Consider the following 19,434-nt stretch of genomic DNA (forward strand, 5'->3'; position numbering starts at 1 on the left):
TGGAGTTCACCTGATGGGGACTTGAACTCACGAACTGTGAGGTCAAAACCTAAGCTAAAGCTAAGCCTGAGCCACCCAGGCACCCTAGCAAGTTTTTCAACTGAGGACATTGTCAAGGAAATTCCAGAATTCACTTAAGGCAAGAAGGAGTGAGAATGTTTTACAAAAAACAATTTAAGCCTCTATAAGATTTTCATGGAATCTTCTGGATGCTTTCCCTAGAACCAGAGTGAAGTTTAAGCTTCAGGGTGTCTCTCTTGCTATTCATAATTTGGTATTCATTATTTTTTTTATTGTCTCCCCCACCTCCATTGTATAGCCTTTAAGTCCCAGAAAATCTTAATCTATGTCTGCCTAGAACTCTACAAATTGGGATTTGGAAGAAGCCCAGGTTCTATAAATGAGTCCTGGGGACGTAATGACAGCGTGATGGCTGTGGTTAACACTGCTCTATGCGGTTCATCTAAAAGTTGCTAAGAGGGTAGATCATAAAAGTTCTCATTATGAGGAAAAAAAGCATTTTGTCTTTTTCTTTCCTTTTTCTTTCTTTTTTTTTTTTTTTTTGGTATCTATCTGAGATGATGGGCATTAACTAAACTTACTGTGGCAATTATTATACAACATAGGTAAGTCAGGTCATTATGCTGTATACCTTAAACTTGTACAGTACTTATGCCAATGATGTTTTCTTAAAAAGCTGAAATAGAAATAAATAAAACTCTCTACATGAAATGCAAAAAAGAAATAAAGAAAGAAAAGAAAAAGAAAGAAATGCAAAAAAGAAAGAAAGAAACTCTCTACATGAAATGCAAAAAAAAGATAACCTCAGTGTTTTGATTTCCAAAGAGTTTCTCTACTCCTGTATTGTCAAAAGACAGGAGAGGGGTGCCTGGTTGGCTTAGTCGGTAGAACATGCTACTCTCAATCTTGGGGTTGTGAGTTTGAGCCCCATGCTGGGTGTAGAGATTACTTAAAAATAAAATCTTAAAAAAAAAAAAAGATAAGCAGGAAAAATGATAAGTGTGCTACTTGGGAGTTAATTTTTTCTAAACATTGTTAGCCTGGATAATATCTGAAGGTGTGTTACTATGACCTCAGTGGAGGTCACAGTTACCCAATATTCTTCAGCTCAGAGCAAAGGTTAGGTGACACGTTAGGACGTGTGACTGTCACATGCACAGGGCATGTTCCTCTGGACAGGTCTGGACCTGTCTTTTATGTTTATGCGTCCCTAACAAACACTAGGAGTTGAGTTTCTTTTAAAACAATTTTTTTTAACGTTTATTTATTTTTGAGACAGGGAGAGACAGCATGAACGGGGGAGGGTCAGAGAGAGAGGGAGACACAGAATTTGAAACAGGCTCCAGGCTCTGAGCTGTCAGCACAGAGCCCGATGCGGGGCTTGAACTCACGGACCGCAAGATCATGACCAGAGTCGAAGTTGGCCACTTAACCGACTAAGCCACCCAGGTGCCCCTAAGAGTTGAGTTTCTAAACACACCCCACTCTGTAGGGGTGACATGCTAACAACCTCCCTGTCCTGAGAATTGTGACAGCTGACCAGCCATTGTTTGTACAGAATGTCCCCAACTCATGAATGGGCATTGTTCTCGGAAAGGGAATTTGTAAGTCAAATGTTTAGAATTGGGAGGCATTTCCCCTAGATAAACAAGGGAATGTGTAATCTTAATTATTCAGAACAGCCCAAGAGAACTTCCTGTGTCCTTGAAATCATCATTTGTACAAGGGTAACACAAACCCCCCCCCCCCCACCCCACCGGGGGAGTTATCCCTCAGAAAATGCCTTCCAACGTCCAACCTGAGATCCTAAGAATCTTCTTCCCCCATCAGAGAACTTTTCTGGAGGGCGGGGGCACTTCCCCGATTCTCAGCCCTCTGTGTGACTGCCACAGCATGGGATGGAGGCCACAGAAAAGAAAGAGCTATGAGCAGCGGGGCCAGAACCTGAAGAAGGCAGAGTAAATCCCAGAATTCCTCTGAGCATCTGGCTCCCCGTCCACATCTTCTGAGAGCCCCAAGGATAACCCTACTTTCCTTCTGCTTCTAGTCCAGGTTTCTTGGTCCTTTTGAGGTTTCCTAAGGTCTTTGTACCCCAGAAACAATGGTAAGCAGACTGGAGATTTAAAAAATGGCTCCCTTTTGAAGAAGAGCGGGTTTTCTACTTAATTTTGAATTTTCACGTTTTTGAAATTCTAATTTATAAACATTCACTTATTTTTCAGTTAATGACCCTCTCAGGAAAGACCAAAGTTGACATAGGAAAGAACGGTGGATTTCCGGGTATACAAAAGACTAAAGAAATCCAGGTGAGATTCCTTACAGATGTAGTTGGCTTCAATCAAGAGATGATTCCCAAGATCTTACATGTCATAATCCTGTACTTTTTAAAAATCATGCTTTCTTTGCTTTTGCCTCAATACAGTCTCAGTGTATCTATACCAATATCTCAATCTCTCAAAGGATTATATTTCACAAAAGGTTTTCACATCCATTATCTTATTTGAGGTAAAGATATTATTATCTCTGTTTTATTGCCAGGGAAACTGCATGAGATCACTTAGCTAGTTGCTTGAGAAGCCAAGTATCTGCACCAGATCTGTGCCCTTGCTAATGTTTGTTTAGAGGTTGGTTAATTCCCTAAGGGAGGCAGGACTCACAGAGTTGAGTAGCTGAGCTGAGTCTCCTGAGTGTGTCTGTTTTTCTCCCTGTCCCCAGATTGTACTAAATTCTCCCAAACATCTAAATGTATCTTATTTTCTTAACTTTCTTAGGGAATGAGATCTATAATTCTCAGTTACCTGTCCTGGTGACAAATAGCCTCTGTCTGGCTATTCTATATCCACCTTGGGGTTTTTTTGTTACCAAAAAAAAAAAAAAGTTTGTTTGGCAGAATAAGTGTTTTTTGGGAAAACGCAATAGAAGGCTTAGAAACAGGGATTGGGTCAGTTCACAACACTCCACAGCATAACTGAAATAACTAACACCGGAATGGATCGTGTGCATTTTCAACATACTTCCTCATCTTCTGTGGCAGCTAAGCCTTACACAACCCCTGAGTGGTAGGTAGAGCTGGCCAGGAGCTGATAAGCAAGCTAACGCCTGGAAGCCTGATGTTTTTGTCTAAGGTTCTTACACAAATTGTCAACAGAGCTGATGAGAATTCTGGTCTCTGGCCCTGGGTCTCCATGCCCATCAAAAGTTCATATTGACTCTACAGGTTAACCAAATTTTCATCGGGGTGAGTTCTTAATTTGGTGCCAAACCCAAATTCAGGACTGCTGAAACAGAAACAGAGATGCTCCCTGGGCACTTTGCTTAGAGAACACAAAGCCCCAGTTGGCTTCTGCCAGTCAGTCCTGGGGCAGAGCCAGCCAGTGTGTGCAACTGTTCAGTTCAGCAGAGCTTTGCCCTGCTCTGGCTGGCATGGGAACCCACAACGTTCAGAGGCTTCTCTTGAGCTCTTATCTCTCAGGTCTGCCCAGATCTGCACACAAGGCGTGTAGTCTTGTACAATCTGAGAGCAGTGCTGCTTGTGCGTGCTGTGTCTGGTGCAACTCTCCAAAACTAGGGGAGTCAACTGACCACAGTAGAGATTAGAAACGGGTCTAGGAGGTTACATTTACACATCTTCTCATGTAGGAGGATCTGGGGACAGACTGTACTGCTCTTAGTCTCTTGGGAGATTCTAATCCGGGACAGTTTACCAGTCTCCCTCCCAGTTCACCCTTTTTCTTTCTCTTTTTAGGCCTTTGTCAAATGTAGGGGAGAATTCTTTTTTTTTTTTAAGTTTATTTATTTTTGAGAGAGAGCGAGAGAGAGCACATATGTGCAGGAGGGATGGAGAGAGAGGGGGAGAGACAGAGAATCCCAAGAAGACGTGGCACTGAAAGCGTGGAACCCAATGCAGGACTCGAACTCAGGAACCACGAGATCATGACCTGAGCCAAAATGAAGAGTCCGATGCTTAACTGACTGAGCCACTCAGGCACTCCTCCCAGTTGACTCTTGAGTGTGTAGACATTGATGATTGACTCTGAATTCCCATCCTCAGACCTCTAACACCCTGGGACTTGGGTCACACTTCTAAGCCCAACTGTTCCTGCCAATAGCCAATCTTACTGCATGGAACACTTGGGTGTAGTCAGACATGGTAACCTATCAGCAATTCACAAACCTTGCTGCTGAGCACAATCACCCAAGGGGTCTTTTTAAAACACAGGTTCCGAGGCCCCACCCCAGATTCACTCAGCAGTATCTCTAGGTCTAGATCCTGAGAGTCCCAAGTTTTCAATTCAGCCAGATCGAGGGCAAGCAATGAGGAACCAGTGCCTAGCAAGCAATGAACTCCCTCCTTACCAGCACCACCAAAAGGGGAACATAACTGCTTATTTCACTGTTTCCACACACTAGATAGAGAGAGCATTGCTTCAGACTGAACTCAAAATAACCAGCTGCAATCCAAGCTCTGCTTGATGTCCGTTTCAAGCTTCCTCTCCTGTGACACTAAACCCCATCTTGCTTTGACTGGGTCTCCTTTCTCCCCGAGCAGCTGGAGGATGGGGAACCCCAAGAGCTGCTCACTCCACAGCACTCCCCTACTCTTGCTCTGAGCCCAGATGCCCGGGTGAGACACTCCCTTGGGCACACCTGGCAAGTGTGACGAGAAGAGTTCCACGTTCTCACTTGGCATCAAAACACCCTCTGTGCCCTGCCCTCAGTGTCCTGCCCTCAGTGTCACTGTCCCCACAGTGCCTCTGACCCCATTGCGGAGCACACAGCCTCCACGCTTTGACTGGTTTAGTCAAGGGCCAAGGCTATACTGGGTTTGGAGATGGGGCCTTTCAAATGGCTGAATGGGTCACGTAATTCAAAAGTATTTCAGATTGTCTCCTTTCCTTGCGATAGAAATTACTTCTTTGTGAAGAAGAATTAAGTCCTGGCATAGAGACTGGACAGCTGGAAGAGCACTTGGGGAACGGAAGTTCAGAAGCTCAGCTCATGGTTTTGTCTGTTTGCCATCAGACATTTTTAGAGCCCTTGTGAATTGTAAAGACCACTATTATTCAAAACCTCAGACTCCTAATACCTGGGAAAGGCAATGGAAAGAGAGTTTTCCTTTGGGTAAATACAGGGGAAGCAGCAGAGAAGAGAATGGCCTCTGAGGCCCCTTCCTGAGGACTGGCCAGATTTCCACCCTGCTGGTAGGGAAAGGACATTTCTGCCAGGAGACTTGGCTGCTTTTTGACTGGAAAGGAAATTCCTGGAGAGAGACTTTACTGTTCCAAGGCTTTTGAGATACAAGGGAATCCCAGTAACCAAGGATCATGGGGAAGGCCAGAAAGCTGACGCATCCAGTCCTGAGAGCTCAGGCCATCTCCTCAGAAGGAAGAGATGCTGCTTTGGCTTTGGGGGATGAAGGTCAGCACAGGGACTGACTCATAAACCAGGGAACTGTGTGACTCCCCTTCCCACTCCTGCTCTCCCACCAGCCAATCCCCATTCTTTCCTCTGTTCATAGACCCTGTAGGTCCATAGAAGGGCAAGCTATGAGCAACTTGACTTGTCCCCTTCCCCCTCAGACCTGTCCTTAATAATTGAAAGGAAGGGTATTTTTTTCTTTCAAAGCTCCACATTAAGGCTGGGACAGTTCCTCCTCTCCCTCTTAGCACTTGGGATTTGACACATGAAACCTACCCATTGTTCATCTGTACGGCTCATCCCCTTTCCATCTCACGGCCTCCTGCCAGCTTGGTGCTTTCTCCAAGGGCCACAATGTCTCACCTAGCCTGAGGGCTTAAGTCCTAATGCTGTGTTACTTACATTGCCAGAACAAATTAAGATTCGCAAAGAAAAAAAAAACTGGGGTGCCTGGCTGGCTCAGTCGGTACAACACATGACTCCTGATTTCAGGGTTGTGAGTTGAAGCCCCATGTCAGGCGTGGAGCTTATTAAAAAAAAAAAAAAAAAAAAGCCACTTCTCTTGTGTACAATGACCCCACCACAAAGGCAGCTCTGTAATTCATACTGTGAGTTGCCTAGTTGGTTGCACGGTCCTAGACATGTAACTCCCCAAGTTCAGCAATACACAGCTCTCTCTTTGCTTCAACATGTACATAAATATACTCTGGTCATTTTGTGCCTGATTTCCTGTAATTGGCTCTGTATGCTTTGTCCTTTTACTTTATCTTTTCAATTTTTTAAAAAGATTTTATTTTTCAATACTCTCTGCACCTGACATGGGACTCAAACTCACAACCCTGAGATCAAAAGAGATCAAGAGTCACATGCTCTACCAACTGAGCCAGCCAGGCACCCCTGTCCTTTGACTTTAGATTTGAGATCACCAAGTTCCTTCCACCATGTGCCCCATCAAAAGAAATTTCCTCAGTCGCTCTTCTCATCCAAAATTCATGCTGGCTAGATGAGGAAGATTACTGTACACACCTTGAGACTTAAAAGGAAATAGGCACCTCTTATTTCAGGTGACTAGATGCTATAATTACCCAGAAATCCACTAAGGAACAAGAAAGAGCTCCGGTGTCAGCATCAATTATTAGCTGTGTGAGTCAAATGATATTACATAGCCTCTCTGAGTCTTAGTTTTGCCATCTGTCACATGTGGATAATAATGCCTAGCTTACAGAGGTACTGAGAGAATTATGTGTAATATATATAGAGCAGCCAGTATACAGTAAGCACTAGATAATTGGTAGCTATAATTATTCCCCACGTCTATAATGATAACCTTCAAGCAAAGCACGCAAAGTATTTCGCAGCATAGAAACTACTTAAGAGCAAGGAATAAACTTTGACCAAAGGCATGCCCAGTATGCAGCCACTTCCCTGACCCACACTCCATTGTCATCACTCAAGTTCAGTGGCCCAGCCAAGCAGGACTAGGCATTGTCCTCATGGTTTCCTTCTCCCTCCCCCAATGGTTGCTTGATTTAAACAATTTTTTTTTTACCAGTGGGGAAGAGAGGCAGAGGGAGAGAGAGAAAGAGAATCCCAAGCAGCTACATGCTCAGCACAGAGCCCAACATGGGGCTTGATCCCACAAGCCTGCGATCATGACCTGAGCCAAAACCAAGAGGTGGACATTCAACCAACTGAGCCACCCAGGCAGCCCGGTTGCTTGATTTTTTAATCTCATGGTTTCCTTAACTCTATTACTTTCCACACTCATCTCTAAAAATAAGTAGAATAACACCTCTTTCCAAATTGGTTCAAACAAACAAACAAATAAAAATCTAAAAGTCAGATTTCGTTTGATGTTCAGATTTCGTTTCTGCCATTAATTCACCAGGACCCCACTGCCCAACTGTTGAACCAAGGTGTGAGCCACGCAAACGTCTGGCTAGAACTGGTAAAACAGCGACTCTGTGTGGTCAGATAGAAGCACAGCCCAGCGCCCAGAGGGAGCCTCATGAGCCCACAGTCTTGGCGCCGGCAGATGAGCCGTTAGATCTGTCAGTCAGAACGTCAAATGAGGAAGGAAACATAGCACCTTGCAAGTGTGAGAGGAATTACTTTCTACCTTACAAATGGGTCTTCCCTGTCCGCAGCTCAAGATTTGAAGGCTGGATGGCTTGTGCTCTCAAAGCAAAAAGGACAAAAGAAGGCTAGCCACAGGGTATGGGTAAAGTTTGAGATGTTTGCTGTGTCACTCCTTGGGAGGTATGGAAGATTTACAGAAAAATCTTGTAATCCTTATCTCTCATACGTATTCTTTTTGTTTGTTTTTATCTCTTACATGTTCTTTTTGGCGTGTACTTAGACTTCGAAGAACTAGGGAAAGTATGAAGGAAGCATTTGACATTGTAGTTACACCACCAAAAGGAAGATATCTTTAAATCATTAACAGGAATGGCTGACTCTTCAAATAGAGTTCAGTGTAAAAAAAATTGCTACGTCTGCGGGATGGAATGTCAGCCAGGTGTTGTCACTGAATCTTATCTAGTCATCTGCTTCTTAGCATCCTCATCTCCTCTGTGTCTGTCAGACACATCAATGGGCATCCATCTCATCCCTGCAGTGATTTAGGGAACAGGAGCCTTCCTCTTCACACTGTTGGGCTCAGGTTTTTACCTCTTTGAGAAGAGTCTCAGGACTTGTCCCATAATTATGCATTTCCACAGATAAAAGACTCTTCATGAGCATTCCCAGGGCGAATTGCTTAGGTTATGTCAGAAAAACAAACAAACAAACACCTAGGTATTTCCATGCACAACAACAAGCTAGATTATACATGCTGTCTGATCTGTCATCAGGGAAATTGATGGAGAAAGGAGTGGCTTCTCCTGCTTGGATGAATTCCTTTTTTTTTTTTTTTTTTTTCTTTTAAAAAATATTTATTTTGAGAGTGAGAGAGAGAGAGAGCAGGGGAGGTGCAGAGAGAAGGAGAGAGAGAATCCCAAGGAGGCTCCACACTGCCAGCACAGAGCCTGATTCAGGGGCTCAAACCCATGAACTGTGAGATCATGACCCTAGCTGAAATCAAGAGTCCGATGCTTAACTGACTGAGCCACCCAGGTGCCCCTTGGATGAATTCATAAACTCCTCTACTTCATTGACCCTGAACCACTGTAAGGTCACAGGATGGTGGAGAGAGCCCTGGCCCAGGAATTTGGCACAAGGTTTAGGAGAGATTCAGAGTCACTTCCCATGGCTGGAGCTGGAGCTTGTTAACTCAGATTCTGTTGGCTGCCATGTTTCCCCATGAGGGGCAGAGGAAGCTGGTCTGCAGAGGCACAGAGGAGAGCAGACCACAGAGAAGAGTGAGGAGGAGGGAGAGAGAGCCAAGTTATCTGCCTTCAGCCCCGCAAAGACCCTGGAGTCAATGAGACTCTCCTAACTCTTATACTACCTGACTCCCTTTAAGCTGATTCAAGTTGATTTTTGCTGCTTACAACTGTGAGAGCACAAACTACACAATGGCCTGGGCAGTTAATCTCATCTGTTCAGTAAGAATCATCATTCATTCATTCATTCAGAAAATATTTACTGAATATTCCTCTGCACTAGGCACTTTTTAAAGTTCTGGGAGACATAGCTGGAAGCACGAGAGATTTTTCAAAATCCTTTCTTCATGAAACTTCTCTTCCACTTAAACAGTCTCTGGAAATGGTATAAGTATATGAGAGAAGATATAAACTTCAAATCATGTACTAGCCAAAGGACTGATTGACCCAACAGATAGGGCACACGCCGGGCATCTTAGAAAATGTACTGGAGGGCCAGGGACACTTAAAACAATATTCACTCCTTTTAGCTTTACAATATGATTGGATTAAAAAAGGTTCACCCTTGCCATTTGCAACTATGTGGATGGAACTGGAGGGTATTATGCTAAGCGAAATTAGAGAAAGACAAATATCATATGACTTCACTCATATGAGGACTTTAAGATACAAAACAGATGAACATAAGGGAAGGGAAGCAAAAATAATATAACAACAGGGAGGGGGACAAAACATAAGACACTCTTAAATATGGAGAACAAACAGAGGGTTACTGGAGGAGGTGTGGGAGGGGGGATGGGCTAAATGGGTAAGGGGCACTAAGGAATCTACTCCGGAAATCATTGTTGCACTATATGCTAACTTGGATGTAAATTTAAGAAATAAATTAAATTAAATGGTAAAAAAAAAAAAAAAAAGCTTCACCCTTTCTATAGTGTCTTTTCTTTTACATCTTAGGCCCTTTCTGATGCTTTGCTGATAGGCCCCACACCTAGACAAACTCTCTTAATAGATACTATGATTTCCTACCTGCTTTGGCTGTGGACAGCTTCAGTCTATTTTCAGTTATCATGGGGAGCAGCAGATAATACACATAAGTGACACATTAAATTCACAGATAATTTTAAAATCTAATTTTAGCCACTCCTTTTCCCACTCAGTTATTTATCAAAACTACTTAGGAGGCCCAAATGAACTGATTTGGTTCTATCTTCTGTTGCTGCCTCTGGTAGAGTTGCAAATGAACAGATTGAAGAGCAAAAGGCAGGCAGCAGGAGGGAGAAAGCAAAGAATGTGGATAATCTACAGGGTGAATGCCCAAACTCTCAAACAATCTAGAAAATTAAACGTGGGAGAGCTCAGTCTTCCCTGTTGCCTGTCTGACCCTCATATCTCCCTATTTATGGGCAAATTACCCATAGTTCTCATGTAAAACCAGGAATGAAAGCAGCCTTTACTTATTGTTTTGGTATAAATACAGCGCAGGGATTCCTTTGCTATAAAGGAGTAAGGAAAATATTTAGCAAGCATGTCTCTGGTGGCCCTTCTCAGCTTCCCAACATCCCTTCTAGAGATAGGAAGTTTGTCATCACTAGCCAACCAAGGCGCAAAGATTTCCAATAAAGATGGACAATCCACATCCTGCAACATCTCAGCCAGAAAAAATGATGGTTATTTTTACTTTTTTTTTTTACAGCTTCCTTGCCTCAAGTGCCTCCCCATCTCTCCTCCCAAATTAATGAAAAACATTCATTCCTGTGTGCATGGGTGTGCATGAGCATGCATGCACATGCCCACACACCCACCCACAGACACACATACACACACTGAAGTTCTCCCAAAATACATGTGACCAGTGTCAGTGGGGTCTGGCTATGCGTCAGAGCCTGTTTTAAGATGGAAATGACTATTTTCTTCCACCTTCTCTGGATCGTGCGGCTCTCTGCCCAAGAAATAGATTTCTTTTTTGATAAGCTACTGCAGCTGTGAGATCTGTATCTCGTGGAGCAATCTCAACCACAGATGTCTTGCTAGCTCCTAGAACTCCAGCGAATGACAAAGCTTAAGTAAGACAGTGAGCAGAGCAGAATTTCAGAAGCAATAACTAATTTGGGGTTTTAATACAAATAGCAGGTATTGTCTCTGACCTCAGAGGATAGGCAGCGGATGACCACTGAGTTCTCCAAATTAGGGTTTCGAATCCAAGTTCTTGAGAGACTTGCATCAGAACGCTTTTATGAATGTAGGCCCACCCTCATCTTAACCCTGGTTGTGACTGCCGTCCTACCCTCTTATCTACTTTTTTTAAAAATGTTTTTTAATGTTTATTCATTTTTGAGAGACAGAGAGAGACAGAGTATGAGTGGGGAAGGGGCAGAGAGAGAAGGAGACACAGAATCGTAAGCAAACTCCAGGCTCTGAGCTGTCAGCACAGAGCCCAATGCAGGGCTCAAACTCACGAACTGCGAGATCATGACCTGAGCTGAAGTTGGACACTCAACCGACTGAGCCACCCAGGCGTCGCCCCCCGCTTATCTACTTTTAAGTGGAGGCAGTCAGACATACCTTTCTCCGAATTTTATCTTGAAGACAAGGTGAATACATGCAGACAGTTAAGCAAATATGACCGTACTATATTTGGAATAGATCTGTAGGTTTCCCCCGACCAGTCCTAGGCAGAAGAGGGAGGTAGAACATCCCAGGGCAAATCAGTTCTGCTCTATGCCAGAATGCTCTTTCCCCTCTCAATAAAAAGGATCCCTGAGATGGTTAGGACTGCTTGGTCCAGGCATTACATCCAATGCAGTGCGCTTTCAGTTAGACTCTAGGTTAACCATAATAAATTTCAGGTACCAGGAAATAATCCTGCACAGCGTTGCTGAGACGACTCAGATGCCTGTCTCCCTGTGGATGTTGGGCTCACTTTTACTGACCATAGGTCCAGTGTAGTGCCTGGACCATCAGCAGAGGATCCCCTCAGGGTCTTGTTAAAGGTTCAGACAGTTGTCCTGGCTCCACTCCAGACCAACTGAATAAAAATCTCTGATGCTGGAGGCCCAGGCCTCTGCATTTTTACACACACTAGACTTTGGGACCTACTCAAGATTTGGAGGCCCTTATCTGGAAACCCAGGAGCAGGAGATCTGACTGCCACCTTCTGTTCCTGCTCTAACACTGTGTGGTTCTGAGCAGAATCTCATTTTCTTAGGTTGGTATTTTCCAGCCACATTCCTACAGCATTACTGGTCACAACACAGACAACTGCCAATTCATCAGGATTTAACAAGCATGTAACTATTACTCCATCCCAATCTATTTTGAAGGTTAAATCTTTCCTAACCTTGGTGGTCAACGGATGCAACAGTCACATTGGTATTGGAACATGTGACTTGCTTTCTCAAGAAAACATTTAATATTTACTCAATCCCCTTGCCATGACTCTGCAGGAAAACCTCAACACAACAGGGATGATCTATCTCCTTTTCACGAACGTTAAAGTCACTTTTTGTGGACCAGTCACTGTCATCTAATTTCCCGAAGTTTCTAAAGATGAATTGGATTTCAGCTCTTAGACACTTTGAGCACCTGACATAAGGTAACTCTCCAGGAGTTACAACAGTGATGTAGGAAATAATGCCAGCCAGTGTTTCAAAACCCTTATTATCATGGCTGGTCTGTGTGACCACGTTAGTTTGGCTAAATGCCAACTAATGAAGATGAGGACACAGCGTTGATCTTGTGTGTGCCAGATGAGTTCAATCCCTTTCTTTCATGGACTACTCATCTTGAAAATGTCAACCAAAGGCATCTGAGTAACAGTGTGAGGAGCAGTTACTAGTGAAATAACCCTAGGTCTGGTGTTCTTTGATGTCGAGTCAGAAGGTTCTTCTTTAGGCACTGAAGATACAAGTAGTATACATGACCATGAATACCCTCAGACAGAACCTCTTTCACATTGTTTTGCAATATAATTTGTTCATTACAACCCAAGTTAACTCCTTTAATTCCATTATTTCCCCAGAAGTAAACTTTTCTAGAATAAAACTGGTGTTTTTATGTGGTTACTTACTGGGTCACCTGCAGGCTAGCCACTCCGTTGCACCTGGATCAATGTGTCTCCCCATAACTACTTCCTCCTGTTCTACAATATAACATCTCCCTTTGTGGATCACCCCTGAACTCTGTCTCCCTCTCTCTCCCGTCTCCACATCCTGGAGTCCAAGACAGGAGATCACAACATAGAGAAGGCTGCAGAGAGTGTCCCCATCACCTGTGCTTTACCAAGGACCCAGTGACCAAACCAGGGATAACTGGGTGGGCTGTAAAATGGAAGAAGGGAAGGTAGACATGAGGTTTAAACTGAAATCTCTGAATTCTTTTGCTTATAATTGTGATATTTTTTTCATAATAGTAATACTAATAGCTATCATTTATGAGTATTTAACTTCGGGCTAACCCTTGGGGAGAGTGCTTAAATGCATAAACTTACTTAATTTTCATACTATTCTGTCTCCAACCACCAGGCTAGAGTTCTAAAGCATTTCCATGCCCTTACCTTCTCCCATACGTGCACCGTGGAGCAGGGTTCTAAGGATCAGATCAAACATAAAAGGAGACTCATGAAACATAATCGCGTGTCCAAAAAGGAAAGGGAGAGAAATTCCAGTGAAGGGTATTTAATATCAGAGAGAAACTGTACATCTGGGGCAGAGATGAAAAGACGGTGCCGGGCCAGCGGAGCCTGACTTGGCCACGTGTCCTGTCATTGGTGGGGCCCCCGTGATGGAGGAAGTGACAGCAACACCCCAGCTGCCCCTCCCTGCGGGAGCACAGTGCAATCAATGTTCACTTGGTCCAGTTATGCTCCTGGCTCTCTGCAGCTGTGGCACAAATACTCCGTTCACATGTCTCCTAACAAGTCAGGCCAAGGGACTCGCTTTCCCCTCGGCACAGGGAATGGGTTGCAGGAGCTAGTGAACTGTGGAGGGAGAATAATTCTCGCTGGAAAGTCAGGCCCAGGAGTCTGGGGAGATGCAGGTCTACTTTGTGGCCACCGGTCAGAGATGACATGGGACCTGTCCTCGTTCCTGTAACTGTGGATTCTGCAAGGGTGCACATAAACCCAAGGGTAAGCAAGCCCTGGGCCTCTTACAGAAATGATCGGTTTTCTGACAAGACCCTGAGGATGCAATGGTTTGAGCTGAGTTCTGCCACCTTGCACAGGGCCTCCTGGCTAACGACGGGGGTCACAGGGCGGCTGTCCACCCAGCAAAGACTCCAGACTTCAGACAAAAGCATCTTCTCCATCTAACCACCATGAGTCTCCTCGAGGCCGTGGTGGCCTGACAGTGAATATCCCCGAGTCCCTACCCACTGCAAGGACCCACCAGAGGGAGGGGGAGAATCCCCTTTCACCACCCACCCAGAGTAGAGAACCAGCACAGTTCAATCCTCAAAGGTCTCCAGCGTCTCTTAAATAAGCTTTTCCTTTCCATTTTCTTCTTTTAATTATTTATCATCCATCCATTTATTTATACAAATATAAAATAGATTTATATAGATTTCTATAATATAAACTTTGTGAGGCAGAGCAGAGGCGAGGCCAGAGGAGTGGGCCCTCGCTGGCTATTTGCACACGTACTGGTCGACGACCTCAGTGCATTTCCTGCACTTGACGAAGCAGCACCAGTGGAACTTGCAGTGACAGCGCTCCACCTGGACACTCTTGAACTGGTCGTAGCCGCGGCCACAGCACATGAGCTCGCAGCCGTCCATGCCCTCCGAGGTCTTGTTGCAGAGGCGGCCCTGAGTGCCCAGGGAGCCTGTGGTCTCGTTGCGCAGGCAATAGTCAGGGCTGGGGTCCACGTAGACCAGGTCCTCCGGGGTGGGCTGGTTGAAGCGGCTGTTGACCAGCTCCAGCTTGCCTTTGCGGGTGATGCGCATGGCGGCCGCGCTGTCGTACTTCTCCTTCAGCTGGTCCCCCACCTTGCGGAACTCGGCCAGCTGCAGCCAGCACGTCTTGAGGCTGCAGGACCCTGAGACGCCGTGGCATTTGCAGGCCACGTCTGCCATCTTATACACAGCCTGAGGGGAGGAGAAAGAAGGCAATGAGAGGGAGCATGCTGCTGGAAGATGTCAAGAGTGTGGCTGGGGGTGCCACAGGCCAAATACTGAAGACGGCTAATGGTTGGGGAGGTGAGGAGTAGTTTTTCAAAAGTATAGAAAGATCTTTCCAGGATCCTCAGTCACCCAAATCGAAAGTGGATAAAGGGAGCACCGCATAGAAAAACACAGGGGAGGCAGTGTCTGTGTCTGATCAGCTATAAGGATGGCATCTGGTGCACTTGCCCTTTCTACTTTGTCCATTTCTTTTTTGTGCTTTTTTTTTTTGAGAGAGAGAGAAAGGGGGCATAAATGAGTGAGGGGCAGGCGAGGGGTGGAGAGAGAAGTGGGGCTCGAGCTCACAAACCGTGAGATCATGACCTGAGCCAAAGTCAGATGCTTAACCAACCGAGCCACCCAGGTGCTCCCTTTTTCCCATTGCTTGAAACTTGTTATGATCAATGTGTCATCTTTACCATCAGGAAAACAGGGATATTTCTATTGACCAAAGTCTCAGACAAACAAACACAAACCAGCAAACAGTGTCCAGCTTTTGCATCATATGGAATACAATCGGGGAAAAAAAAATCCAGTCGTACTGCTAGCCTGTCACAGAAACTGCTGGCATGGCCCTGGTTAGCAAAAAGCTGTCTCTGACTCTGCCAAATCCCCTAAGAACTAAACAGTCCCTTTTTCTGTGTTAACATTTGGTCCTCAACTCCACAGTCAGAGGGGCCTCGCCACACACCACACGGTGTTTGTGAACAAGACCGTTTTCTTGCACCACAGCACCCGCAGACCCCGTCCCCCCTGGAGGGGCTGAGTGTGGAGGCAGAGAGGTAAGGCCCTGTGCACTGCAAGAGTAGGTCAGTGGGCCCACTAACAGAGGTGATGTATTTGAAAACAAATCCCTGAAGCCACTGAACCACAACAATGTGGAGTGGATTTGAACTTGGGTTATCCCAAATCAAAATTTTAAAAGCAGGCGTAGACCAAAAAGCTGCTTACAAAGTGCTTTTCAATGAAAGCATACCGATGCATTGTGTCCAATAGCCCTGGAGGCAGGCCCGGGTGTACAGATGGCAAGATAAAAATGCAAGCCCGCTGCAAAACATTTTCTTATGCCACAGCTATTGTCATGGACGGAGTCGGGACTCATTTTTTCAAGGGTTTCTCTAGGATTTCTTTTCAAGAGTCCCCAGATTGTGTCTTTATTCAGCACTGCACAGAGACCACTGCAGGTGCAAGAAATAGCTTAACCATCATCAGCTCATCTTACTATTGTCAAAACTCTTCCTGATTTTTTTTCTGGTGTGGAATTATCCCCACTATTTTGTGGTGGAGGAACTGAAGCTCTAGAGAGGCTCAGTAATCTGGCCAGGGCCACCCAGAAGGGAGTCAGGATGACTAGCACTTTTGCACTCCAATCTTGGGGCTTAAAAACAGCTTAGGGTGGAGAAGGAAGGAGCCTCCTCCCTAGCGTTAAAGGCCCAGCACTTGACTGGCAGCTCCAGGCCCAGGGCATAAAGGAACCAACACCCCATTCCAACAGGCACTTCAAAGACAGGGTCTGCAATTACCCCCTTCTGGCACAAATCCCCCAGTCTGAGCCGGGGCCTGACATTCCTCTGGAAATGGTCCTCGGTTTGGAGAGGGAGGTCAGGCATCTGGTGCTGCTGGAAAGAGGAAACATTAAGGGCCTAAAACTGTATACCCCACCACTAAGTGACCAAGGGAACAGGATAAGCATCTCTACTGGAAGCAAACACTTAGGGAGATTTGGGGAAGGAGAGCCGGAGACGACTCTGCAGAGTAAGAACGGAGCTTTCGTAAAACAAATCCAAGAGGAAGAGTGTCACGGATCTTCACTATGCAGACATTCATTCCACCTTTCATCTATGGAGACACTGTAATATTTGTATATTCAAATAGTTTACTATTGATAATATATATAAGCTCCTCTTACAGGAAAAGGGGGGGAAATCTCAATGTTTGGCCTTTTCTGCTAACTGAAAAAGCAACAAAGTTTTAAAATATTTTCTTGGTTCTACATCTTGCTCCTTGGCAAAGCCCTAAGTCCCTCTTCTGCACTAATGGTGTGACTGAGCTTGGTAACTGATAGGAATGTCACAAGGATTAGGCAGCTTTTATCTGGAAAATGCTTAAGCCCTTGAGTGACAAGGCAGTATCAACCCACTGCTCTTGCCATCGATGTCTAGAATGGGGTTACTAGAGACTCTCAAAGGCCAAGAGAAATTGCTTGCAAAGTATGCCCAAGATTTATTCTGTGGCCAACACGTCAGATCCTAGATAGTCTGTTAAAAAAATGGTTTGGGGCTCCTGGCTGGCTCAGTCGGTGGAGTGTGCAATTCTTGATCTTGGGGCTGTTGTGAGTTTGAGTCTCATGTTAAGTGTAGAGATTACTTAAAAATAAAATTTTTAATTGGTTGTAGAATACGAGTGCAGGGAATTTTCGATCCCTGCCGCCATTTTAGTCTTTCCTAAGGAACTGTTTGTGTAGGTGTGAGGAGGTGGGAGGTGAATACCTTTGGCCTCAGATGGTGATTGATGGCAGAGGCCTGCTCCTCAGAGAGGGGAGAAAAAATAGAGAGGGACAGGAATTCCCAACCTGGAGCAGACAGGAGCAAAGGGAGAGATAAAGGCTGTGGAAGAGGTGTGGAGACTGGAGGAAGGGGGCCCAAAGGCAGGGAGACAGACAGAGGAAGACAGGAAAGGTGTGTAAGTGAGAAACAAGGCAGATGGAAGGAAGGTTTGCCAAGATAAGGGCCAGAACAAACAAACAAACAATTAAGGGCAATAAAATGAGGAGCCAGCAGAAGTGGGGTCAAGACTGTGACTGAAATGGAGTCCCGATTAGGATGAATGCCTAGTCACCTCGGCATCTGCCACAACGCCCCAAGGATAGCACAGAGCAGAGACGGGAAACAGCCTTCCATGAATTTGACCTCTTCCTAGGAAGCAATACGGGGGCTTTGCTCTGCACATTTGCATGTGCCCACTCATGTAAAGCACAGTGAGCGTTGTTTCAAAGAGCTATAGATGGAATCCCTGTCCTCAGGAAGTCACAGCCAGTGGGATGAGGTAGAGTAAGGAATACCTCAAGAAACGTAGCAACTGCTCTACTGTGGTTCAAAGGCAGAGAGACTACTAATTATGGGGGGTGGGGAAGATTTTAAGGAGTAGGTGCTGTTTGAAGTGGGATCTTGAAAACTGGATAGAATCTGGGCATTCAGGAGATAAAGTGAAGATCCTAACCTTTTTTGCCAAATGTCTCATGGTAGATACCCAAAGACTGGCAAGCAGACTGCCAAACAGAGACAAAGTCCTGGGGGACGGCGGAAGGAAGTGGCCCCGGAGATGCCCTGAGAATGGAAGGTCATCTAAGACAGTGCTGCTCTCTCTGCTCTGGTTTGTACTGGAGCAACACCCAGAATTCCTATCATCACCACAGATTAATACCACCCCCCCAACCCCAGATTCAGCCTCCGGGTATGGGCTTTGTAAGAAAGACACTGGCTAAGTAACCAATTCTAATTTCAACTTGACATCACACTATTGATGATACTAAGTTTACACAAGTGCACCATGTTCTACCAAGCCAACATCACAGATCCCAGTTCCTATAAAAGACATTTCAGTTCCATTTATTCAATATGTGTTCCTATGAAACATGAGTTGATTTTTTTAAGTTAATAAACTTTTTAAGAAATACATCCATATCCTATTGCTGAATCACCAATGAACCAACACTAAATTTCTCAATGTATTTCTTCTCAAGAAGCTGCTGGCCCCACTGTTTAACGGGTTCATCTCTGGTGTCCCTACAGTACCTTGCAAACTGGCTTGATGCAGACCTGAGTGCAGACAGAACTCCCAGAAAGAAGTCTGTGTGGTTTCCTAAGAGGTCTGCAGTCCCCTGGCCCTGTGCCAGGAGGGACTCCCCAGAGCTCAGACCTCAGACCTCTCTAGGAGGAGACTTGGACGCACATCCACACTCCCCTGCACATGGGATGTACCAAACCAGCAGAAGGAGAGCTTCTGCCCCAGCGAGCCCTCTGGTTTCCTGCAGCAGAGACAGATCATGTCGGGAGCAGCAAAGGGAAGGGGAGGCAGAGCATGTGCTCAGCGGTGAGGCCTTCATGAGCGAGGGGCAGGCAGAGAAGGCCCGTGCTCCTCAGCACACCACAAAGGAAAGCTAGAGCCATTGCCCAGGTATGCTCTGCATGTGCAATAAACCACGCTCACCTCAAACCCCACATTATAGTTTCCACTGAAACGGAGGCTCACCCAACAGTCACATCTCGCATCACATTGGTGACACAGCCTTGAGAAGGTGGTTACCCATCCTGCTTCCACTCATGCACAGAACTGTGTTTGATGTTAGCACTTGCATGTGCTTTTGGATTGGGCTTCTGGACACGCATGGTGGCAGCTCTTAAAAGTCAGCTCTGCTTTTACCTGAGCCTCCAACAAATCATAAACCCTTGGCTAGGTCAAATGGCCTAAACTTCCCACCATCCTATCTGCTCACGTTACAAAGGAAGGGCAG

At 45.4% G+C, this 19,434-nt stretch overlaps 1 protein-coding gene and 1 long non-coding RNA gene across 2 annotated transcripts in view; one reads left to right on the forward strand and one right to left on the reverse strand.

Annotated features, from left to right (window-relative positions):
• Positions 1-1,836: 1,836 nt before the first annotated feature.
• On the forward strand, positions 1,837-8,308 carry LOC132694910 (uncharacterized). The gene is made up of 3 exons (XR_009617527.2): positions 1,837-2,125; positions 2,244-2,327; positions 7,328-8,308. It is a non-coding gene; the product is annotated as an uncharacterized LOC132694910 (long non-coding RNA).
• A 5,114-nt stretch (positions 8,309-13,422) lies between these two features.
• WNT5B (Wnt family member 5B) overlaps positions 13,423-19,434 on the reverse strand; it is a 105,175-nt gene continuing 99,163 nt past the window's right edge. The window contains exon 5 of the mRNA XM_078450216.2: positions 13,423-14,846. Coding sequence (XP_078306342.1) covers positions 14,388-14,846 — 459 coding nt within the window. The 3' untranslated portion in view covers positions 13,423-14,387. The remainder of the gene's footprint in view (positions 14,847-19,434) is intronic.

The sequence above is a fragment of the Panthera onca genome, chromosome B4 (genome assembly GCF_046562875.1).
Source record: "Panthera onca isolate mPanOnc1 chromosome B4, mPanOnc1 haplotype 2, whole genome shotgun sequence".
NCBI lineage: Eukaryota > Metazoa > Chordata > Mammalia > Carnivora > Felidae > Panthera > Panthera onca.